The sequence below is a fragment of the Sitodiplosis mosellana genome, unplaced genomic scaffold, assembly GCF_009176505.1.
Source record: "Sitodiplosis mosellana isolate CC-2019 unplaced genomic scaffold, AAFC_SMos_1.0 Smas_scaffold_3, whole genome shotgun sequence".
In the NCBI taxonomy this organism is placed as follows: Eukaryota; Metazoa; Arthropoda; class Insecta; order Diptera; family Cecidomyiidae; genus Sitodiplosis; species Sitodiplosis mosellana.
Genome location: NW_022595246.1, coordinates 10,438,030 through 10,464,611, shown reverse-complemented (window position 1 = coordinate 10,464,611; position 26,582 = coordinate 10,438,030). Strand labels below are relative to the sequence as shown.

Genomic DNA, 26,582 nt, shown 5'->3' with positions numbered 1-26,582 from the left:
TCGCCGGAACCATCAATTATCGGGGCGAAAATTTAATATTCCGTGTTTCATTGGCCTGATTTCCTTATTATTTATCCGCACCGCATTGCACGAAAATTAAAAACATCTGTGTCAATTCTCGAGAAAAAAAAAGAGAAGAAGTGTCGTTTGTTCGGTTCAAAACGATGGTTTTTATTTTTCGTTTGCAAATGGGGGAACAATGGTTGGAAAGAGAGCGAGAGCATTCAAATTAGAGAGAGGCAGTCGGCAACTTGACATTGGCATCCGTTTTGTGTATGTTCAGAAATGACGCGCACTCCGACAATTACATCGATAATAATAAATTTTTCCGGTTCAAATTTCGATGCTGTGTCATTCGCGTGGATTTTCCCGCTCGTTCTCTCGATTGTTATCATTTCATCAAGCTGCAAGTACTGTTTCCAAACGACCAGCCACTCGACCGCAATTATTGCCGACACTGAATCTGGCGACGGTTCAACATTGCGACAACGATATTAATGAGAACAAGGGAAACAACAGCTCCTTGGGGTAATTCGCATGAATAATTTTTTTTTCGCTCTTTCTTTCGCTCTTGAACCAGCAAAAAAAAAAAGAAACCCTGACATTGTAAAATGCATGAAGCGAAGTGGTTTGCCATGAGCAAAACCAACTTACGAATAAATGGTACTCCTCATAACCAACTACGATGGCACTTAACGCAATTTCCATTTCAGACACGGTCTCTCCACGTCGAGTGTTGTTTCGAACATTTTCAATTTATTGGCCGCTTGAAGAGATGTTGCGGTGGCCACAGAGGAAAAAACGCGCGCTCGTCGTGCATCTCACTTCAAATTATGATCGAAACCAATAATAAAACGTTGAATGAAAGAGAGCGTTCAGTCGCCACTGAAATGTAAATTGCACCGGCAGCAACACGAGAACAAGGCAGAAAAAATTTAATGGAAAGACAAACAATGTGTATACAAACGACGATGACGCCGCTGCCGAAAAAAATGTGAATATCTATTATTTCATTCATGATTGACATGCGGCTGCAAACAAACTGTGACAGAATTCTCCACTGGAGAAAATATCACTGCAGCAGTTTGGACGACGGAAAAGTGTGAGAATCGTCCCCATTTTTTTATGTGTTTGCTCCTAGAGGAAATGATGCCAACAGCAACAACAGCAGAAGAAAAAGTGCAAAAAAAACCGACCAAGAATCGAAGTCAGGCAAACCAACATTGATTGTGACGTTGAAATCTTCACATAAAAGTTGAACAGTCATCGAACAATCGAAACGAAGTGAAAAAGGAACGGCAGCTGCGATGGCGTTGGTGGAGAGCCCATTTCCATATTGATTTTAAAATTTACGACCGCCAAAATCGAAAAATAAATTTTCCTTTTTAAATGCATTAAATTTCGATGAGTTTTCCTAAGCACACGCCAAACACCTAACCGACACCGAAACCCGAACGAACCGAGAGGCGCCAAAGAATTTAGTTTTTTTCTTTCTCTGCACGTCTACCGTTTTCCATTTGGCTGGAGCCAACAAAGTCAAATGAATTCGGTATACGACGACGACGAGTGTGTGCTATTTCGAGCAAAGAATGGGAAATGATTGCATACTGAAGCGTTGTATTGAGATCAGGTTCGTTTTTTGTTTGTTGGTGATGCTTGTGCTGCTGCCGCTGCCGCCACAACACTCTCTTCAGTTTGTGCATTCTCTTCACTTGGTTTAATCGAACATTGCCGGTTGAGTGGCATACACATTTATGAGTTGAAAATGGCATGAGCTCTTTGAACAAATAATAAGTCAAGCTGTTTTTGCCGCCAACCTCGTTGATGTTGATGCTGCTGCTGCTGCTGCTGCTGTTTTTTGCATTTCAAATGTGCGTATGTGCTTTTGTGCAGGGGCATATTTTGCATACGTGTTTTACGCCGTGTGAAGTGAAGCATTTTGTCAATGCGCCAGCAACTCTGCTGCTGCTCCTGTTGATGTGCATTTGCTTCTGTTTTTCCTATTTATTTAAAAGTGCTCATGTTATTTTCATTTCAACAATCGACTGCTTGCCGTCTAGTCTATAAACCATTGCCTAAAATCATGGTTCGAAACGATAACAAGCCCATTTCGGAAAGGAAAATGGTAGTGTGGCATCCATTTAAGAATGGCACACCGTTTCAGACTCTGGCTTCGAGATTTTCACCACATGTTCTTGTGCATATTAAAATGCTGTTGTTTCTCGGACGGAAAAGGAATTGTTGCTACGTTTCGAAATGCTCATTCATGTTTGCACTTTGAATTGCATTTTCTGTGGGAAAAGCCATAGTCGACGAGAAGCGTTTGCTCATTCTCTTTCACACACACACACACACACACACACACACACACACACACACACACACAACCATAAAAGGTGACGTTTATTTGCTTAAAGCCCACCTAAATCCTTTGAGCTTTACCGCAACACCAATTTATGCGGTTTTTTCTATTTGCTCAATTTCGACGAAGCTGCACAGATTTTTACACCGAGTATATACACATTCCATTGCACGACGCCCTGTACCGCTCCGCACACAAAACATGTTTACACTAGACGTCGTGTTCAGTCGTTGAACGAAATCATATTTCAATACGTGTGTAATCGATGTGAACGAACGTTCATTGCAAATCGTTGTAATAGCAGGGGCCGGTGTTTGTATCGGTCGTTTTATTACTATTTAAAGCGCTATCAATACTCAAAATAACAAGCACCAACAACAACCGTATGCACACCGGCACAACCGTTCCTGCTATGTGTGTGTGGGGAACGTTGTGCTGATGGGCCTTTTGTTCTTGAAACTCGAGTGTGTCGGCATGGTTTAGCATCGTGTGTGTCTTATTCGAGAGAGCGAACAACAGAAAAAAAGGCTGCTTCTGACCGTTCGATTTGTTTGGCTTCCAGGGACAAATAAACACCAATTTAAGTTAATTTAAATTATGTCATGCCCAGCAATCACCAGGCATTTCTGACTGAAATCACCAAAATTTGAATGGTCAACGTTTCGTAAACAATTTTGTATTCTCACTCTTTTTCCTTTTCCTCATTTAGTTTTCTCTTGCACGTCCTGTCTTTCCATCTTACAGTTTAACATCTCTTCATTTCATGTCCCTCTCTTCGTCTTCTTCTCAAATGATTCGAATGCATCTCAATTAAAATAATTCGAGTTCGAGAGAAAACAAATCCAACAAAATTTAATTGTCATTTCTGTGGCGCTGATTTGATTTGTTTCGTTGTAATTGAATATACAATACACTGTATATTATACAGCAAAAGGCATTCGATGCAAATTCCAATCGTCTAAGCCTAAAGTTCCCATAAATGGCGAAACAATCTAAATCCCAAATTCAAATGCATAAGCAATTCGATTCAAATCCCAACCAGCCACTTTTATTTATATGGTCATGCATTTCGAAACATGCCTTTTCAATATTGTGAAGCTGGAAAATGTCCAGGCAGCCACTTACACCGGTCATATGTGTGTGTATGTTTGGCTCGAAATTCGATTCTATTCAAATGAGTTGGAACATACACAAATCACAGTCACACTCACACAAGAGAAAAATATTTCTTGGTGTGTATTTTTCCTGCGGTTGTATTCCGAGAATGTTTTGTGCCAAACAAAACAACTCCATTTTACAGCTGCGATATGCATTACAATGCCGTTCCAAAAATAAACACTCACTCACTCTCTCTCTCTCCCTTTGCGTTTGGAATTCATTGGATTTTTGCTGTGTCGATTTATGACCGTTGAAATTGATATTTTTACTGGTGGCAGGTCATTGTTTGGTTTGTGTTAAACAAAATAACTGAGCCGCAGCATTCCGAGCCGCCGCTCACACACTACTTCTCCCGGTCGTCGTCGTAGTCGTCGCTGGCTAATGGCTGGGCAAAGAAAAGGCTTTTCGGTTGATTTAAATGCTTGAATGGCTCTACATTGGCATCAAAATTAGGTTTTAATATTCTATTAAACGGTTTTGCTACTGTGTTAAAGCCCCTCCGAAAAACGAATATATGTGTGTGTGAAACGCAAAAAGCCATTGGTTGCCATTTTCCCATGTTACGACCATGTTTATGCTTCACACTAGAGCAATAAAATGTTGCGCCAGAGCGAATGTTTTTCTACGGATTTGGTTTCACACACTCACCAATTTTTTCTCTCTCTCTCTCTCTTTTTCCACTCGACACACATTGGGCATTTTGAAATTTTGATGAATACATTCGCTTTGAAATTTGCCTGGCTTCTCGCATTGCGAACATATTGCGTCAATTACATTGTTGCTATGCTTTTTTTCGGCTTTGGGATTGTTTTTTTTATGCATGCAATTGTGCCATTCTGCTTTCGATTGGCGGCCGTAAAACCATTTCGGATAACAAGCATAAAGGGGCCTCGTTAATGGAGAAAATAGACAAATCTGCCTAATGTCACACCGTCATCTCTAATTGACTCGATTTTCTGAGGAACATACTTTCACTGGCAACATCCAATTTGTGTTCACGTGTTTGCCGATTTCCTGCATTGAATCAAAAAAAAGGACAGAAAAAAACGAAGCTTGACATTTTTGTACTTACAATCAACGCTCACTTTAATCCTTTTCGAAACAGTTGGCGGAACATTGTTGGATGCTGAAACAAAAGTACACACAAATAAGAATACAAATAGGGCAAAGTGGTACAGAAGAAAAAAAAAACGAGCTAATGCTCAAAGTATTTTTTTCTCGGAAGCTCGACCTAATTGCAATGGAAATGAACAAAGTATTTTTGAAATGAATTCAAACAGCTTTTTCTGGCTAAAAACATTTTCAAACTTGAAAATGTTCTAGGGCAATTGATATACATTTTTTGACAAACGCATTTTTATCCGCAGTTAAAGTTGTTTTAAAATCATTTCAAGAAATATTTCCATCGAAAAGTCAAAGTTTTTTGAACTCAAAAATTACATGTTAACGAATAATTTCCAAAATAAAACTTTGAACATTTCGAAAAATTTCTAATTTCGAAATAAAAATTCTAAATAAATAAATTTCAAAGTTTTCACCCTTACCTATGCACAAGTAGCTGCCCATGTCTAGCCGGGATATTCGCGATATTTCCAATGTGTCACCATCCCATTCGCTGACTGCACCAAGGTGAAAAAAGAACCAAAAAGAATGAATGAGCGCCAAATGCGTTTGAAAGTGTACGGAAAATGGTGGGAAAAAAGTGTTGCAGCATTAGTGTAAGAATCCGGGTAAAAATGATTCTAACAGTAACAAGTCTATTGGAAATTCAATTTGGAATGACGGAAAAAATCTGCGGTTCGCGCGTTTTTTTTTGTAGTCAGATGTTGGTGCAAAACACAAAATCGCTTCACACTCATCTTCAATGGAGTAAAACCCATTAAAAGTTTGTGTTTTTTTTTGTCTTTGCTTGGTGGGTGATATTGTGCTGGTTTTTCCTCGACGTTCCGGAATTGAAAACATGAATGAAACACAATACACAATGCTCTATGCATTGTTTGTCACTGTTTATTTATTTTTTCAATAGAAGAGAGAATGAAGCCCTTGCACTTGGTCTGTCCAACGGAACAATGCAACAAATGGATATCGTACAAAGTAGCGATTAAATGTTTTGAAAAGCAAAACAAAAATAAAATTAATTATCGTCAAGGTTCGCCGGTTGAAAGTGAGGAGAGGCTCGGCTCACTCTATCTAATTGAAAGTAACCATTCAGATGCATGTTGAACAACAAAATACACTGCACTTATTCTTCGTGCTATACTCACCAACAAGTGATTTATTTATGGCGATTTTTTCCATCGAGTCACGCTTCCACTTGACAGTCGGTGTCGGACTCCCAGATGCCCTACAACGCAGCGACACATTTGAACCTTCACGCACAATTACATCACTCGAGCTGAGAGAGTCGTCGATGTTCGGCGGAACTATTATCGCATGCAAGTGACATTGATTGTTGTTTTTTTATCGTCCGCATCAAGAGAGAAAGGAAAAAAATAGAGAAAAAAAATGGTTTAGTGCATGAAAAAAAAGTAGATGTCATGGAATAAGTTTCGTTTCGATACGAGTTTGAATCAGCCATTGTGAAATACAGTAGTAATTATTGGAAAAAAGAAACGTTAAAAGGAATTCATATGGGGTGGAAAAAAGCGAAATCGAAATTGAGGTGAATGCAACAATGGATCGGTTGATTTCCGAGAATCGCAAATTCAATTCCATTCGGGATAATTTCCCATGTTTAACAAAAGGAAATTCAATGCTGACAGCAACATTGTCATGATTTCATTTCCATGGAAATGATTTCATAAATTACTGACACGATCAAGTTGTGTGCGCCAAAGCACGGTGCGCTTTTGTTTCGTTTGAATGTCGTCGCATTGAATAAATAAGGTAAATAATCGAGGGAATACGGAAACAAGCACTCAAGTGACAACCAAATACAAAAACAACTCAATAGAACAACAAGACGAAGAAAAAAAAAACAACCATCCATCGAAATGGGAAAAAAGCTAATTTAGATTATCTCTCAGTTGAAGTCGCTACAAACAAAGGTTTGGCTGTCAAATCTGTCGACAAAAGTAAATCGAATTCCAGTTTTGGTAGAAAAAAAAACTTTCTTCTTTCATCGCGCTCGTTCTCCGGATAACAAGCTGCACAACAGCGGTAACGACATCGGCAATGTCAGTAGTAGCACAAGCACCGGCCCAGTGTTTGCCACGTTTGGCAGCGAAACGGCATAAATATTTCATTGACAAGGCGAAGAACATTTGTTCAATTTGACTCGATGGCACTTCGAGAGCGCGGTACGATTGCGAATGCTTGTTTCGAGTGCTTTATGTTTTAATCATGCAGCTACTAGCCTAACTTTTTGGAAACTCCTCTCAGACCAAGCATCGGATTTTGAGATGCGTACTTCAATAATATAATACGTCTTGTCGACTCGTTCCTATTCCTTGCTCGCGTATTCAAATGAACTTCACGTGACATTTGTTGTTGTTGTTTTCACCAGCATGCAAAATGATTTCTTGATTTCTCAAGAGCACCGAACCCATTGAAATAAGCTCATCGCACTCTTTCGATGTAATTAATTCACAGAAACACCGAAGTTGAATTAACTTTTTTTTTTCTGCCATGGTAATTTTTAATAAAGCGTCGAAAGCGCAAAAATGTTGATTTTAACTGTGTGCTGAAAGTTTAAATATTTTCATTTGATTCGACCAAAATCGTAGGCAAAAAAGGGGTTTTAAACCAAACTCACTTGGTGAAAAAACACCATTGCGAAACAAAAAAAAAATTAATAACACGAAAAAACACATGTAAAACGAGCGTTTACAAGTCAAACTTATGCTACTGCTGTTGCTGCTGCTACTACAGACGGTGGCCTATGGTTCCGAGTTTTGAGTGAGGGGCAGCAGACTGAGAACATCTGCAACCCAACTAAATAGTTTTCAAAAGCACTTCAGCAGAAGAAAACTTCTCGTTTTGAAACAATAGACTTTTTTGTTTCGTGAATCATCCGTCCGAATCATCATCGAATGTTTCGCGTTTTCTGATAAACTTTTCCTGTTCTATTTTCATAAGAAAAAAAAAGGTTCTGGTTCTTTTTCTCTACCATTTGTCTACACTTCCTGTAGATAGTCTTGTTTCACCTTCAAAGAAAAATGGTCCGTAATAAACGTTTTTAATTTTGATACTCATAATAATGGGATGCTATTAAAACAGACAAGTTGAAATTGTTGTCGCTTCCATCTTCATCGCCGCTGTGCCAAGAGAACAAAAGTTCACTTGAAAATCAAAATTGCCCCTCGATAATCATTACATTTCATTCAACCTCTTGTAAAAGTTTGTCGAGATAGAGCATAAGCATATTTGGTTTAATGTAGCTCATGTTGTACTTGTTAGCCGGCGAGACAAAGCACTCAGCAGATGCATGTGGATAATACCGGTCATTGTTCGACGCATAAAGGCTACATGACCCAAAATATGCTTGAAATAAAAAGAAACTCGGCCGGTTGATTAAATAAAATGTTGGCATAAAGTTTTCGCCCCAAAAATGTATTTCGTAATTTGAATGATTGTTATTACATTGACTATTGTTGCCTTAAATACAGGATCAAATGCACAACGCAATGGAAAACACGACATTTACCAAAATGCGCCCGTTGATGGGGTTCCGAGAGCAATACATACTAACAGGACAAAAGAGTGGGAGGAGGAGAGACGGCAGTTTAAATTTTATCCACTATCTCACCGTTTCATCTACATCTGTGTGTCGGTCGGGTCCGTAAGTCAATTGGGAATTCTGTTATAAATTCACACAACGAACACTACGAAACTTGAAATTTCACCAACGTTGAAACCTGAAACATCGTTGAATGCATCAATTTGATTAAATTTTCATATTACTGGGCCAATTCTGAGACTGAGAATCGACGGAGGTGAGCTCGTGTACTGAATAAGCACAATAAAAACAACGTTCAACAAACTGAAGTTTTGCATATGGAAAATGCAGCAATTGAGCATTACGATTTAGTGCGAAAAGTTAGTTCCGGTGAAAAGAGCATTTCATCGCTGGCAATGAAGAAATAAATAGAAATTTCTCGGTTGTTTAAATAGTTTTTGCACGTGTGCCGTAAGGCATCAGTCTCATCAAACTAAATCCGTAATTTGTATACTCAACATAATCGATAGTTTGTGTACGATACGTGATATGGAAATAATTTGTGGGAAATAATTGCAGTGTTGAGAATAATTGCTCGAAATTTGACCGATTCTTTGAACAACTCTTTAGAACGATGAGTTTTATTGGAATACTTTGACTCAGAAGTGTTTGGTTAGCTGTAGGCGTGAGACCGATGCCTTCTTGCACATTTTACAAAGCCATAAACGGTCTTTTGAACGGTCAATAAGAATTGGTTCAAATGCCAAAAATTACAAATCGATTGTCAGGTCGTATTACGAATGACTACGAATTTCGTAGTCATTTGTTCCAATAATATCAACGATGAATGAATGCGAATGGTCGAAGGTCACGTTTAGTGTGCAAACTGGCTGGTATGAATAAGCTATTGCAGCGAAACTGTATCGTGAATAATGTTTGTTCAATGCGAACTTCCTTCTCCAATTCGCATGTATATAAATTTTGATTGATAGAATGTAATAAAATTCATTTTGCAGTTTGGAATTGCGTTCGGAGACGAGCTTTTATGAAAGGCGAACCAGCAAGCAAATATTGATTCGGTAATGGAGAAAGTTTAGTGTAAATCGGAATCGGGAAAAAAGAATTGTCTCTAGAGGATATCGATTACGGCATTGGTACCAACAACATCAACAGCAACAGCAGATGGAAGACAACCAAACAACATTGGCTGCAATCAAAAATAGCCCGTCAGACAGTAATAATGGGGTAGAGTGGCATTGGCACTATGAATCTATTTGTAAATTCTATCGAATAAACGATGTGCTCGAGAAAAACAAGTGCTATTTGAAATAGCCAAGCGAGTCGAATTCAAAGGAAGAGAGAGAGAAAGAGAGAGAGAGAGAGGGCGGGGGGAATTGATGTGAGATCTGCTCGGAATGCGAAGTCAAACGGCTCGAAATGCATATATGCGAACACATACACACACAAGAGAAGAAAAAAAATTTAGAGAAACGATAAAATATTCTCTTTATTCTTTCTGTGCAGAGAAAAATAAATGGCAAAACGAAGCATCGACGGAATGGAATGGAATGTATGTCGAACTATAAAACTATGTGCAATGATTTTTATTTCTTTGTGAATTGAAAACGAGAGCGCTCAAGTGGCGGAGAGATTTCTGTTTTTCTCTCGTTCTTTTTGGCCCTGTTGAAAGTGTCTGTTAGCGGTAACCACTACATTTACGTCATCGTGATTGATTCGGACATGAATGCACAACTTTTTTTTTGTAGGATTTTATTTTTTTCGCATGTGTACTCTATGAAGCCATGACTTGTCTCCGTTTTTTTCTCGCTCCACAGACTGGAATTATTGTCGGTTACAGGAAAAATGTTGATGCATAGAGCATTGGCGTTTCGTACAATAATTTTATAAGCTTCGATGCATACACAAATTGAAATGCAGATTTTAAGATTTCAATTTTACTCTTTCGCTTGAGTTCGCTTGTTTTCTTGGCAACAACTTTATCCCTTGGAAATGTGCCGCAGTCCGACTTATATGCTTTCTTTTGGGTAATCGCTTTATTTTTCGTATTTCCTTTTTCAGTCCTTCTTCTCAGTGTGTTTTATTTTTGCATTCACTTGTTGTTTTGCCATTTTGTGCACCTATTCGCAGAGAAGTTTCTGGTGTTTGTGTGTGTGTGCGCGTGTGCATTTCATGTGTATTATTTTGGAGTAGTTTTTGAAATGGTTGGCGGAGATGCCTGCGAGCCTCGTTTGTATGCACTCATAAGCGTACAAATCGTATCTATCTTTTGCCAATGCTAGAATAAATACACCAAACTTATTTTATATGTATGAAGATCACATCGTTTTCAGGATTTCAACAAAATACCGTGCAAGGTCTGTCTCCCTAGCTCCCTCGCTCCTTCGCTCTCTTTCCGCATTCTCGGCTTTAGTTGATGCGTTGCGTTTTGTGCGAAAACTCAACCAAAGAAGTAACTAAGTACTTGAGTGAAGCAAGTAAAGTTTGCTTTTCTTCATCATCATCATTTGGCCTGGTCTCGGTCTCTTCCTCTTGTCTCTCTCTGTGTGTGTCTGTGTGTGTGTCTGTTTGTTCGTGCGTTGTGTTTTCACTGTGTTTGCTTTCACCTCCACTTTGTGATGGAATAGTTAGTGAGTAGCTTGAACGAAATTATAGACATACTCCGTTTTGGCCAATGAAAAGAGCAAAACTTATTAATATTTAATGAAAAAAAGCGAATGCTACGGTTTGCACACACACACACCGAAAGGAAAAAAAAACATCAAGTGAATGAATCCCAAACAACAACAAAAGTTCTGCGGGCTGGTAGAGAAAGAGAGAGAGAGAGATAAACAGAAAGAGAAAAAAGGAACGCTTGTCGAAATGTCGAGAGATACGAGGCACACAGAAAATCTGCTCGTTATGTTACGAATGAATGTTTTGATGGTTTTATCTTTTGAAATAACATAAAAACGCTTACATGCAATCCAGCAACAACTGTTCCACCACCGCCAATTCCGAAAACCAACGAACATTTGATTTGATTTCAACTCTCTGTCTTATTTCTACTTATCTATAATGTGAAATGTTCTTTAAGTTCAACAAAAAAAAAAGACGTGAAGAAGCGCAGCTCAAGCACTAGTGGTGGGAGCAGTGTGAGTAATTCCACTGTTACGGTATAAAATTTGTCGACTGCCTTCCGAGAAAGGTGCAAATGAACATCAGTTTGTTAAAGCATTTATCGTTGCCGTGGATGCTGTTGCCATTATTATAATACGCATACGCAACCACAGAACGATATGCTGAATCGTATTCCAAAAATACTAAATTCAATGTGTGTATTTTCTGTGACGTTGCACACGTTTAACTTGTGGAAAAGCTCGGGATTAAAATCGTGCAAATCTCTTCGGAAACAAGTCATGTAATTTGTTACGCTTTCCTTCAACACAATTCGGTGAAATTGTTTTAGCCGTCTTGATGAGTTGATGAGTTTGAATCCGATTTAAGGACGATGACGACAACGACGACTACGATGAGGTGATAATAAGGCGGTGATGGAAGTAAATCGCATGCTATTGCTACCTGGCTTAACATCAAGCTTACTTAGTTTCAGTTCAATACGACTTCAGAGATCGAGAAAAAGAGAGCAGGATTTAACTTTCGATTTTTCGGTTGTGGCGCGGCCAAAATTGATGATGCATTAATGCGATGTGTAAATCCAACTTGAGAACATTTTTCGATAATAAGGTGTGTGACACACAACAGCTTAAGCAGCGCATTTCACGCGGTTATCTCAATCAAATTCCCAAAAGAAAGTTTTCCCAAGCGAAATTCCCTTGAGTAAATGCGAGATAAAATAAAAACCATCTTAAAATATGGAAGAGATGAAGTAGAAAATTGCATTTTTTTTTTCGATGTAATTTTTTTTTCTCGCATGCATTTCGATCTTTGGAATTATAGCCACAGGAAGATTTCATTCATTTTTTTTCCTTCTGTTTTTAACCTTTTAACAGAAAAATCATCATCGTTGTGGAATTTCAATGAAATTGTGCATTTTCCTAAGCCGTTCTCTCTCTGGATTCCGAAGCTTTTTAGAGTAAAATGTCAAAAATGCCGAGCAGAAAATTGAAGAGCTTCAGAGAATGCAAGGAACAATGTTGGTATTCATGTGCGCAATAGATAGTTTTTTTTGTTGCGTTTGATATGCATTTCTTGTTGCATTAACCATCAATTTTGGACAAGTACACGGGCAAATAAGAAATATGGAAAAATGCACCGACATAATCCACAACATGTAGCAGCACAGACACGAACGCAGTGAAAATGCAATTGATGATGTGAATTCGTGCATTAACATTTTAAATGGATGCAAACGAAACAAATGACATCGTGTGGTAACAACAACCACCACCACCACTACCAGCGTTGAGAAAAAGTGAACGAATGATGGTAAAAATCGACGTGGGCAAAAAAGTGGCAAAGTCTCTTCGACGCCCGCATTCGCATCTTTCGCCATTTCGAAAAATGAAGTGATGCAATAACTGTCGACATTGAAACGAAGTGGAATTTAAAATGGAAATGTGGCCGTGAGAAAGGCAAAATGCAAACACATAAAACCACTCTCGTGAATGGTGGGCGAACGACGGGAGAGGGAGAGAGAGAACGACGAGTGGCAAAAAATAAAATATATCGACTTCAATAAATGGCATATGTAAAACAGGTCAAATATTCGAAAAACCATAGACAACACTCACACACACACACAATGGAACGCGCAAACCAGTGTGAGTGTGCATTGTGCAGGCAGGCGGGCAGTAGCAACAGGAAAAAAAAAACACCGTGGTAAATAGATGGGCAAAAACAAAACATGCGGTTAAAATAAACAGCGCGCCAAATGTTATACAATAAATTATTTTATAAGCGGGAATCAACACGATATGTGGCGCTACGCTGATGAACGGCTCCCGAATAAATTGCGGAATATATATTTATTTTTTCAACAACAACAACAATAACAAAAAGCAGAGGAGGGTATATAAGCGGCTGTGTGGAACAAAGGTGATGAACAAAGCTGCCAAATGGCATTTTTTTCGGACATGGTAAAATGCACAGCAGCAACAGTGAGATAGAGAGAGCGTTGCCAACTCAATATACTCATACTCACCGACAACCGATAAATAGCCAAATTGCGTTTTCGCTGTAACAGTGTTTATTTGACACATATAACGACCCTTGTCCTCTTCCTGTACGTTATTAATATGAAGGTACCACGTTTTATGCTTATCATGTTTATCATGTGTTACACTGATCCGCGGATTTCGAGTGATTACATGATTGTGCACCGTTAAAATGGCCGATTGCTATAGGACGAGAAAAAAGCAATGATGTTATCAATAGAGATGAAGTCACACAGCATTCATTATAAACTATTTCTCTGGCTGAGATACTCACTTCGAAATGCATCCAAGCTACCTGAAACAGGGGAAAAAAGAGAGAAAATCACATAGATTTGTTATCAGCAAATTAAAAAAGTGTATTCATTGAATTGAATGAGAAGTGTTTACAATCTTAGAATTGAATCAAGCGTTCATAATCATTTTATGAAAGGATAATGATCATTTTTGAGATTGAAACATAGAAAAAGTTACTACTACAAAAAAAAATAATCATCTCTCACGAACGACGACGTTGCAATGACTTTTGCCATTTATAATCCAATTATTTTCAGAACAATGCCCCATTCGATCGTACCGTTTTAAAATCGATTTCCGTCGAATGTGCCGAATATCTTATCGGATTTTGAAGAGTGATTCATTTTAATCGGTTCCAATATAAAGACACTTCATTTCGACTGTTTCGAAAACGAAATGCTCACGAGCGCTCCGCATCATTCATCTTCTTCGTTGTCGTTGCCATTCCAATATTGAATGTAATGTCAAATTTAAACTAAACGAAGCTAAACAACTATCTATTTACTGTCGATATTGGCAAAATTGAAAGATACACATGACAATGAGATGCTCCAGCACAAATCGAACAAATGGCTGTGACTGTGTGGCAATGTTGTGAATAAAAACGAATGCATTTACAAAATAATAACGAGAAATGAGAGAGCTCGACAAGAAGGGGAAAAGAAAGTTTGGCAATTTGAACAGCGAACATACACACATACAGTATTCAACGAACGATGATGATGATGATGATGACGACGCGCGATCAGTTTAAAAGATTAGTAAGACAATGCGAAGAATCGAAAGCACATATTTCAAGAGACAAAAAAGCTGCATGTACCACCAGCAATCGCAAGAACATATTGAATTTTATCTGCGAAGCGAAAATCGAGCGAGCGAGAGAGACAAGGTGTGAACCAGAACGTGATTCGCATTTTTACATACAAAACGAATCGTCGCAATGCTACACACATACCGTGTGAAATAAAAATGAAATGAGAAAACGGATAAAATGGAGCTAAGGAAAAAAGAAGTGGCACCGGCAGCCAGAGTGAAAAACAGAGAGAAATGCACGGTGATGCCAGTGCACACTCACAAACACAGTGGGACTCCCGTCGACGACGACACTGGTGGTCGGAAGTGAAAAATGCATGAAGAAATTTATCCCTTTCACAATATCAATATCGAATACTCATACCAATTTGTTAGCACCATGATTGGTGTATATGCGCTACAATGTCGCAATATCACACAGCATTTCGAGACACACCAAAAAAAACAACTGTACGTACTTCATTCCCACCGCCCGAAACCGAAGCATTTCACACCAAGTATATTCAGTTAGCTCTTTCGAAAATGCTCTTTATTTCCACTTCTTGTGTGATACTCGGGAAGTTTTTTTTCTGTCTTGTTGTCATTCCCAGGCGCGCTGGCTGGTTTGTTTGTGCATATGAAATTTCCGTAAACAAAACCCGATGTAGGCAAATAGAGTATCTCTTGTTCATGTGATTATATGTTTGTTTTGTTCCGGAATGATGCGACGTGTCAATGGCAACAACGCCATAGTCACACACAGTCAGCTGCCTGATTGTACTGGAATTTATCAACGCGCAACAATCTCTTTTTCTTGTATTTCAACGGAAACAACTTATGCACCACTAGCCGGATTAAATGGATTCCGAGAAGAAGGAGAAACAAAAAAACAAATGCCAGCGACGAGCTTCATAACACTAAGAATCATTTCCATATCAGTGGCGCATCGCAAAAACTGCTGATAACCGAGGGACTTTGGAAAATTTTATAACATTTTGTGTAAAGTGCCTGTGAGAGAGTGAGAGAGAGAGCTAGTTGATTGCATTGCATTTGCTTCACTAATCTCAGCCACATGTTTCCAGTTCGCCGAGAATTCAGGCGAAATGTAAACATTTGAAATGAGATTCGTTTTGTGTGCGACGACACAAAACCAAACGTACGGATGTAGACGTGTAAATTTCTATTTATGTGCATATTAATTTGATACCAACAGCGATAAAATTTACGGTCGTTTCTCGTTGGCGCACTTTCTTTTTTGCTGACGCTTTTCCACTTTTTCGCATCGAGATTGTGACGCCGATTGATCTTGCATTACACACATACAACCCATCACTACTAGATGACTGAAAACACACATTAAATCGAATCCAAATACGAGAATCACAACCGAACGGAGAGCTTGTTGATGTTCCATTCAGGTGGAATTAAAGGACATATCAGATGTGACAAAATTATAGTACTCAGCAACAGCGATACGAAATGAAAGCTCCATTTTGATTTCACATTTGCATCGTTGCGGGCAGAAACGAGAGTTTGCAAGGGACTTTTACAGAATAAAATGTCGAATGATATTCATTACATGCTCTTTTATATGAAAGAAAGTGAACGGTTCCTTAATCACTTAATCTCAATTCTGAAATCACATAGATGAACGTCTTTTTCATTTGATCCTTCTGAGAATTTCCGATCTATAGACCATTGCATTTCATTGTAATAAAAAAAAATCAAGAAAAAATATAATTAAATAAAATACATTTTTATCAGCAAAAGTAAAAAAAAGAGGAAAAAAAACTTGAGTAATGAATTGAAAAAAAAAACATTTTTTCGCCTTATTCAAAAGGTTTTAGAAAAAAAAATTCAAATTCCATTTTAACACCGCTGAAACCATCATGCTATTTGCACTTATTCATCAGAAATTAAAGATTAGCCTCTTCCACATTCATGGATAAATTTCCCTTTTAACCAATTGAATGTCGTGGTTACAGTGATGAAACTCTTGCAGTAGCTTTTAATGCTAGAGTAAAATTCATATGAATCGCGTCCAAACAACGATACCACCATATAATCTGGTAGAGTAGTCAGATGATTACGTGCTCCCGAGAGCATATCCGAATATTGCGGTAGATTTTAAGCACATTCCTTGTGGGGAAATTACAAGCTTGTCGTTCATATGAACGAGAAGAGAGCAAAAATTATGGACGATGCTGGAGAAAAAATGGACATTGTACCCAGTGAGAAAGTGATCTCTTACTTTCTCTTGTGAAACTTTATTTTTTAGTGTATAAATTGTACTCTTTTTGACAAAAGTTATGATGAGTTGATGTACAATTTGGAACCATTGGAAACATCAAATTTGTCGCTTTGGAAAACAAATTATATGACGAAATGAAAATTTCATTGCGAAATAAAAAAAAAGTGTGTTTCAGTAGTGTTCAGTTTCAATTGAAATAAATTTCCATTGCTGCAGTTCGGTGCTGTTGGGGTCAACTTGAATTTATTAATTCATTTTAATTAAAATTTTATTTCACTCTATTGCCGTCGTGGCTAATCTGAGTAAAATCACCATGCATTTGATGGTGAGTATGCTCGACTGCTTGGAAATATTTTAATTATTATATTTTTTTGCACCTTTCATGCGAAAATTTGCTAGTATCCGGTTGTGTTGAATCCATTTTGGTGAGATTATTTTCCACATGCATGAATTCCTTCATCCAATCATTCCAAGGGTGTTTTACAAAGGTATCTACCGAAAACGTGTAAAATGTTAGTAAAGATGCGAGATTAAGCACGGTTTTGTATTTTCCGGCGAAAGTGCGCATATCAATGATTGTACACGAAATATAATCGGATATGCTAATAGCGAGCGAAATAAAATGTTTAGCATCAAATCAAGCAAATAACAACAGCAGCAGCAGCAACAGCAGCGGAAAAAAAATTAATTGAATTACAAGCCATAAATGGTATGGTGCGTTTGATTTTATGACCGAAACTTTCGCTATTTCTCTATTCAATATTCAAGGCACGCGAATCGGTGCGCTCGAAGACGAAAATCAAAGAAAATTCATCAAAAAATCAATTCAAATTCATTCGCGCTCGAATGTTTGTTCAATAGATTTTCGAGGCTGTACAAAATTTATGCCACGTTTCAAGACGTTCAATCACTGAGCATTTGCATTTCGTTGGGCGCAATTCGTTTCATTAATCGCGTGCACGCGAAATTCGAACGAGAAACTGAGAGAGAGAGAGAGAGAGAGAGAGAGAGAGAAAGAGAACGAAAAAAAAATGTCTTTCGTACAATTGCTAAATTCTTTAACTCATGACATTGCCAATTTGCCAAAATACACGTGAACGCTGGTTGCTCGTTTCGAACGCAATTGGGGTAACCACATGCCGTAGTGAAACCGAAAAAGATACACGAGACAATAGCAGAAAATTCGACAAAGTGAACGCAAAAAAAGCGAAGAACCGAAAAAAATTGAATAAAATCAAAGGAACACACAGAGTACGAGGGAAAAAAAGTCGAAAGAACGCGCGCGTTTGAATTCAATGAGCGACTTGTTCTTGTTAGCACAAAAAAGGGCCAATGTAATTACGAATTCCAGTGCACATCCTGCACCGAATTAAATGCTAATAATAAAAAAATATATCAAATATCATGTCGAAACGAATAACAAACAATGACTCGCAACTGACTCAACCAAAATCTACCACAAAGATACACTCTCACGCCTTGGATTCCGCTCACTTTGGATGATGGTTTTTTTTTTTGTTGTGAGTTCGCGCTCGCAGCATCGGTTAGATTGAATATTTAAGGGAAAGCAAATATTAGCACAGGGCTGAACGTGTACAAACACGAGTCACAAACACTTGACTGCGGAATTAGAAAATCATCGGCAGAGGAAAAACTGGGCGCAAATCAAGATGGTGGTATCATTTGCATGTCAAACCAAAAAAAGCCATATTTTGTGTGTGTACGGAAAAAGTATAGGTCATTGTCTATTCAAACAACCGCCTTTTTTCCTTGTCCAGACCGTCGATGATCCCGCGATGTGCCGCTTTTTATTCTTTGCATCTTCCCCTTCGCAACAAGAAGAAACAACAAATTCCGTCGACTTCAATTGAGAAAAGCAGTCGGGTCTTAAGAAATGATTATCATCAACTTGATATGCCTAAAATTGCAAATTTATGACCTCTTGTGGTTGGCATATTGAAACAAGATGCGACATGAAATGGCCAACTATCACTTGAATGGCAAAACTTCTCGTTGTAATAGAAAAATTGGTACATCGAAGGGAACTTCTTTCGGACCATAATCTAGCTCTAGCACGAATTCGTTCTATTTTCCTTTATTTATTCGTCATTTCATATATATATATTTTTTTCGTCTTTGTTTCTTTTTGTTCTTTGTTTGTTTTGTCGAGCGACCGCCACAAAAATTTATGTTGAATTTATATTCATAGCCCAGAACTCGGCATCAAAATCTATGATTTTATGCAAAGAATACAAATATTACATTCTCTAAATGACAGTATGACATGCTTTTTCATCTCGTTCTGTTACATGTTGCTGTTGTTGTTGCTCTTGCTCTTTTTCGGTGTCACAGCGTGTAGAGTGTAGACACTCATTTTTCATATTTTTTTTTCTGCTTCGTTCTCTTTCGTGGTTGGACTTTTCTTCTGACTTTTCTATTACTGGCAAATAAGATAGTAAATAATTGTGCTATGAATATGATAGCATCACATTTTTTTTCTCTTTCTCTCTCATTCCCTCTCTTGCTCTCGCTCCATAACACACTTTTGTAAACGCCGAGGGTGGATGCAATTCCAAACATATGAATTTGAATATATTATCCACATTTAGTACGTGTTTTCGCAGGCAAATATTCGTATTTACTTTTTACGATTTCTCAAAAGAGAGATCGTGAAATGATAGAAGTCGACTTCGAAGGGATAGAGAGCAAAATTGCATAAGTTCGCCCCATGAAAAACACATGTTCTTCAAACTTGTTCGTTATCTTGCTTTTATTTTGCCATTTGGCGGCCGCTCACTCACGAAAACTCATCAACATTGTGGAATGATTCTTTTTGTTGTTGAAAAGTTGTTAAATGGTGGTTTTCTGTTACGAAACATGCTGAATTGCAATCGATTGAGGTAAAGTGCAAGTATTTTGATGAATTCAATAGTGCACTGAAATGGGAATTACTTGGTATTAATTAGCGGTTTTCAACGAAACTTGCTTTGGCATGCCGTATATAATGGGGCGGGGGACTTTTATTGATGTTCTCGTGTTTCAAGCTGTGAAGGAGCTATAAACAATGTATTGACGATAAATATTTATAAAGCCGAATGAGCACATTGTATTACAAAAGCAGAACATTACGTTGTTTCTATAGAGCGATCCCAATGAAATTTGAATCATTTATGCCACTAGTTATGCACAACCACCCAAAATTAACCACAATTTAACACTAATTAGATTGAATGCCAATAATTGCCGCTTCATTGGTTTCGGAGAAGTACTTTCGCTTGAGAATAACCTACATTTTAACCACAGTCTATGCCAAAGTCTTTGACTTGAAGATCCTTTGGTGAAGGGTTCATATTCCAATGTTGTTGCCTTAAATAGAGCGTTTATCAATTTTATACATTGTTTGATTCATTGAACCTCATTTTCATGGGACATAATGAATTCTCCAACAGAATTTCTGTAGTTTCATCGCACATTTTTTTCAAAGTTTCACCCAAAACAAAATATTGCAAGTTTGCTGGGCAATTGCAATTCGAATAATACAAAGATGTGTTTTTTTCATCCACTTGACAAATGATTTTAATGTCGGATTGTAATGCTAAGCTCTAGTAAATCCATGCATCTGCACTATTTCTCATGAACATCATAAAAATGAAGCGGAAAAACACGCACAAACACCATGAAAAATGATAAACAGGTTTTGTGGTGGGAATAGAACTATACCATTCACCCGCAAAGTCGTTGACTTTCGTTTCACGTAGCACTCTTTTATATTCCACTTTTGTTTTCCTGGTCACAGAGAATAGATTTATTTACTTTCCACGTGTCACACAACCGTACTGTCACATCGCACGGTCTCTTTCAGATAGTAAAACACTTTTTCTGGAACACTTCTTATGATTGGTTACGACAATGGTCAATTTGGATGCATTGGAAGAACGTGACAAAATGTCAGTTGATTTTGAGAATAAACATTCTATTTTTTCAAATGACAGAAATTAACTCTTCATTTTTAACGAAAATTCCTTCGACTCACTTGAGAAGTTTACAAATAAAGATGGAAATTTTTGCGTTTGAACAAAAAGATGGACTCTATCCTATGTTAAGAGTTTAGGTAAGAGTTGAGGCACAAGTCTGGTTGCCTAGTTGCTCCTATTCCGATTTGAAAGTCGTTTTATTTTATATAGCTTGTGTATTGTTCTTGAGAGAGAAAAAAGTCCATTTGAATCCTTATTGCTCGTTCAAGCGTGTAATTCACCTTGGCTTCATGAATACCAAAGAAAGCGGAATTAAGAAACGGCAGGCGTTTGTTAGCTCAGAAGATGAGACTTTTTTTTGTTGCTATTTGTTATGCAAGCCGCTGGGAACAAAACTGAAGCAGAGCAGAAAAACAGTGCATACCGACAGAGAAAAAGCCATGCAATCGTATAAACTGATAACGAAACTTGCTATTAGCAATAGAGTATTCGGGATTGTGCATGGCGATATGTCGACGGTTGGTTCCTCATCGACAAACCAAACGAATGAGGGAAAACGTCACAAAAACGCACGGGCTCTGGCAGCGAGATAGGGGATGAACTGACTGATTTATTGGACGTATGTTTTTATTGCAAACGATTTTTATTTGCTTTTATATGCCTGTTCTGCTAGTAGACTGAAGGCGGTGGCGACCGTGATTTCACTGTTTCGCCGATGCCGAGCATTTCTTCTCTCTTCGGTTTTTTATATATATTTTTTTTCAAACACGTAACGTCCAAAATGCGATTAAGTGGAATTACAATGAAACAAATTCGATTTTGAAATGGTGAGTCAAAAACGTCAACGAATTAAAAGATATAAAAAGAGGAGAAAGAGCGAGAGAGAGAAAAAGAAAGAAAATTGTGACTTTGGAATTATTTTCGTTGCTACAAAATTGTATCGAATCAAAAGTTTCCACTGTATTGTCGAGGAAAAAAAAAATCAAATGTTGTACAAAACTGATTTTATTGCTGAAAATTTGATTTGTGTCAATGGAAACGGTGGCATTTGTTTATGAGATATTGCCATTCGAAACATGAAAAGGACGAACGAAAAAAAAATCGCCTGACAATTTTTGCATAATATCGAAACCTAGTGAAGTTAACGTAATAACTTGGTATTCCAATATCACATTCAAAACACACACACACATTTTTTCTACCTATTCGAAGCTTTTCATCGAATTCTTCTGTGACCATGGGAATTTTTTGGTTCAAGAGTGAAAAAAACCATTTGATACTTGACAAAAAAATGGGGTTCAACCAGTCTCGACGGATCCATTGCGACGTTTTTTTCTGCTGCATACTTTTCATTGCAGCTCATGCACACGAACAAAATCGCATTGTTACGATTTAATAAACACATTCGCGAAACAGCCAGAATCAGCATTTGACATTAACACCATAGAAACAGTACCGTACTCTCATCGATTGTTTTTCGCATTTTTTTGCACCTAATTTATTAAACACAGAGAGCGCTTATTCAGAATTTTATTGCCAACTGTTTTTACGGTCTATTTTCATGCGAAATGGTTGACGCAAAAATGCTGATTATGTAAAATACCCAGAACTAAAAATAATGTTGTTTTTTTAAATGAATTTTACCTTAAAAGAGCCGAGATTTTTCACTGAACACGCCATTCGTACATTCCTTCCAGCAGGTACCGTTACATTTTCAATAATGTCCGTGAATTCGGGGTCTTCGGCCACCGCTGCATGCCATAGACAGAGACAGAGAGAGGGAGGAAGAGCAAAACAGAATCATTTTAATAACCACACTGGGAACGTTCATTGTTGACCATAAATAAACTATTGAATTTTAAATGATTCTAAAAACAAATGAATGCAAATTCAACCACCGAATGGCGTTGATTATTTTGTTTCGATGCAATATTTTCGGCGGCACGTGATTTCAAGCGGATCGATTTCATGAACTTTCACTGTCCAGCATAATGAGCGTCAATTTCATATCTACATGCATTTCGATTTGCGCATATTTTATTCATAATACAATTAAAAGTTGTTTTTCCTGTGGTAGACACACGCCGCATCACTTTCTGTTGAATTTTTCGGGATGGTTTTAGATTCGAGTCGAGTCAAGTGTTTTTTTTTCTGAGTTGGAAGAGCTTTTACCATTCGTTGAACGTCGTTTAGTTTATTATTTCTAGAAAATATTTTCATTCGTATTGAAATCACAATGCAATGAACGTTTGGACGTACCGTTTACTATTGTTTACTTTTTAAATTCGTTAAATCAAAATATTACTGCATTTTACACGATTGAATCGAAAATATGAAGTTTATGGCATTAATCTCGTTCCAAATCAGTGGCTTCATTGAAAATTTGTAGCCAAATGATGTAATCACTTTAAATAAACCCATATTTTTGCCTGCCCAAATAAAATCTTAACTGTGCCACGCTAACCAGGTCGGCCGAAAAATCAAGATTAATGTGTTGAATTTAATTTTGAAATTGGTTTATCAAAGGTTTTGAAAATTATTTTCATAATCATTTCCGCTGTGAATTTGTGCTGTAATTTCAATTATCCTGTTTGCAATGGAACTGTGCACGGGGGAACGACCGCAATTGTTTTGAATTTAAACGCAACAAATGTCGGGTTTTGCTTCCATTTCATTATGATTTTTTGTGCACTGAACTCTTTTGTTTGCATTCATTTTCGCATTTTATTTTCACTTCCTCGGTTAGTTCGTTCGATAGCTCGACGCGGTCGGAAACAAGCGCGGTAATGAAAAACAACCAGGCATATATGGGGAAAAACCTCCAAAATGAAAATATATGTACAAATCAGTCTTTCCATCGTGCGAATTTTGCATTTTCATCCTTTAATGACGATTTCGTGTATACAATACCATTGAATGCAAAATAATGATAAATTTTGACTCAGTGACGGTGGTATCATTGTGAAAAGTAGCAGCAAATCGTGTCAAATGATGTTGATGTGTATTTCCATTGAGTTGAATGGAAGCTTTTAATGACGGTATTAATTCATTGCAACAAAACGGTATCCATGCACAGTGCACACACACACACACGCTCAAACCAACGAACTAATAAATTTCAACCGACTAAAACTCAAAATCCATCCGTGTGAAATTTGCATAGTTACATGCAATTGATATTTCAAAATGCGATAACTCGATAAATATTGACACAGCAAAAATAGATATAATAAATGCCACAAATTGAATGCGATCCAGAGAGATCTACTTGTATCTATATAGGCCTATTGCCATTAATTATTTAATGGACTGGTTTGAATTATATGTTTAATTTGCGTGCGAATGGTCGAAGTAGCAATTTAGTTTATGAGTTGATGGTTGTCGATTTGGGCAAATAAACCGGCGCCGATTTGGATCTTACCATTTGTCGCAGGTATGACTCCATTTTTATTTGTGTTCGTTGATTCTCCAATTGCTTCAAAGAGCATTAATGGAAGAACACCGATCAGATACCACAGCTTCATCAACTTGCCGACACTGTGATACGAATCAAAGTCATTTATTCACTAGTTAACGCACACCATAAAAAATTGTCTAGCGTTTTTTTTCTGTTGCTATTGTTCGCCAGACGCTTTAATCATTCAATCAATTGATCGATGCGGACCAACGTTTTTCATTTGAAAAGCATTCGAACACAAAGCACTTGTTTTATCGCCACATTGATTGATGAACTCCCCCTCTGTAACAGAAAATTGAAATCGAAAATTTGAATACGCGGACAGCACACACACAGACACGTATGCACAGACACAATTTTCCGCTTTCGATAACCAAATAGCGTGGACAAAAAGACCGTACAATCACTTCCGTACACACGCCGCTTCAATTTTGTAATTGTTTCAAAAATCACGACTTTATTCACACGTCAATCACCAGAAAAACTGCATAAATGTTCGAAAAAAAATGGTTCGATATTTATTTAAACGATGGTAATGAAAATGAAAGCATTCCTTTTTCCAGCAAAAGTCCATTAAGTCACTTAAAACTGTTGATTCAATGTGTGCTGCATTTTTTCTTTGTTCTTCTATCGTTTAAAATAAGCAAGAAAAAACAAAACTTGCGAAACTGCAACGATCATGTAATCCGAATTTGAATATCAAATCGCCTCGGAATGTGCTCTCAACCACACAAACCTCTGCGTCTGTCTGTATAGTTCGTTCGATACTGTTGGTGAATGAACAAAAATTCATGCTATGCACCCGTCTTCGCAACGATACTCCTGTGTGTATGCCAGTGACGCGCTCTCTCTCGCTTTCTCAATTTCAACAACACACTACGCTGGCACAAAATCCATCCGAATATTTAACAGAAGCAACAAAAAAAGCAAACAGACAGAGACGCACGCACATTCTCTCACACGAGACCATCATCACAATCATTATCCGCATTCGGTAGCATCGGTGTCAGTGTATAGAGAGCGTAAGCATACACACAATGATTATTTCGATACAAACAATGATGATGAGTGAATTGCGGAAAAGCGGTTTGTTTACTCGTAGCTAAAAGTATGTGTATCTTTGGGTTTCATTCGTGTGCATGCTGTGATGCTGAAGAGTGAGAAAATTCCACTCACAACCGTGATGCAAACGGTTGAGTGCCATGCGTTTAAGAGTGATTTTTCATTCTACAACGCACTACTAGACAACCACTTGACTCGAATTGCATTGAGTGCGATTGGAAAAACCACGTGCTTTAAACCATCGGAAAAAGTGGATAAAACAACGCATCATATGTGCCGGCTGCCACAAAAACTCCTCAAACCGAACGCGATTCTACTCCAGCCGCGCACACCATTTTCCACCAATGGCGCGCACTCGTCGGCATCAACGGTAAATACAGAGCGTGTGAAAGCGAACACTAGATTGGATGGAGTGATGACGAATATCGTTGATGGCCAAACGAGCCGAAGATAACAAACCAAAGGAGGCATATTTCTGCAAACGAACAGCCGCCAAAGAGTGTCATAAAAGTGAACAATCGTTTCACGATTCGTGGAAGCGGATGGAGCGAAAGCACAGTCGAAAAGAGACAACCAGTGCGATACGGCCACAGCACATGTGGATAACATGCTAAGCATGTATGTGTGGGTAGTAGCTCCTTCTTCTCAGCTACCGTCTTAAGTGGCCTTTCTTCGCAAACACACTCGAACGCAATCCAATCCGAAAGTGGGCTGATTTTTTTACCATCACTTTATTCATGCGTGCGCGCTTCCACCGCCTGGGGAAATCAACATTTCAACATCAACAAATTTAATGAACAATTGACATCTCGGTTTCGACGCCGACCAAAAGATGGAGCTCAAACGATGGTTGTGATTTGGGATCGAGGATGGATGAACGACGGAGAAATGATATAGAGTATACCAGTTTTGATTGTGCATGGAGAGAGTATTTTGAATGCCACACGTTTCAGCACATTCATACGAATCGAATTTTTTTTACTTCGGTTTGAAAATATTTGCATAAAATACGATTGAAAATATTTATCAAACAATTAACTAATTGGAAATCATAATTTTATGAGGTTATTTCAGTTGTCATATTTGTGGAATTAAAAGTTTAATATGGTAAATGTGTCGTGATGTCATAAAACCGGCATGAAAAATGTTTTAAAAAAATTGTACGATTTTTTTTTGTCTCTCATGACCAAAGCATTCATTGTTTTCATAAGAGCATTTGGAGTATTTTGTGAATTGACTTTTTTTTTCGATGCGCGTTTGGCCGGAGTAGCCAACGGGCAACGGAAAATGTGATTGAATTGAAAGAGGATGTGGAATAAAAATTTATTTAGTGGAAACGACACAATAAATCGACAATAAAAATGGATTTACATTTATTTATTGCCATTTATCATTTTGTAG

At 37.8% G+C, this 26,582-nt stretch overlaps 1 protein-coding gene across 1 annotated transcript in view; it reads right to left on the bottom strand.

Annotated features, from left to right (window-relative positions):
• LOC129565880 (lachesin-like) overlaps nucleotides 1–24,888 on the bottom strand; it is a 61,012-nt gene extending 36,124 nt beyond the window's left edge. Inside the window, exons 1-7 of the mRNA XM_055441184.1 lie at nucleotides 24,084–24,888; nucleotides 22,307–22,413; nucleotides 13,626–13,646; nucleotides 13,339–13,534; nucleotides 5,785–5,943; nucleotides 5,065–5,139; nucleotides 4,593–4,646 (exon numbers count right to left, since the gene is read on the bottom strand). Of these exons, the coding sequence (XP_055297159.1) occupies nucleotides 4,593–4,646; nucleotides 5,065–5,139; nucleotides 5,785–5,943; nucleotides 13,339–13,534; nucleotides 13,626–13,646; nucleotides 22,307–22,413; nucleotides 24,084–24,186 (715 nt within the window). The 5' untranslated portion in view covers nucleotides 24,187–24,888. The remainder of the gene's footprint in view (nucleotides 1–4,592; nucleotides 4,647–5,064; nucleotides 5,140–5,784; nucleotides 5,944–13,338; nucleotides 13,535–13,625; nucleotides 13,647–22,306; nucleotides 22,414–24,083) is intronic.
• Nucleotides 24,889–26,582: the final 1,694 nt, after the last annotated feature.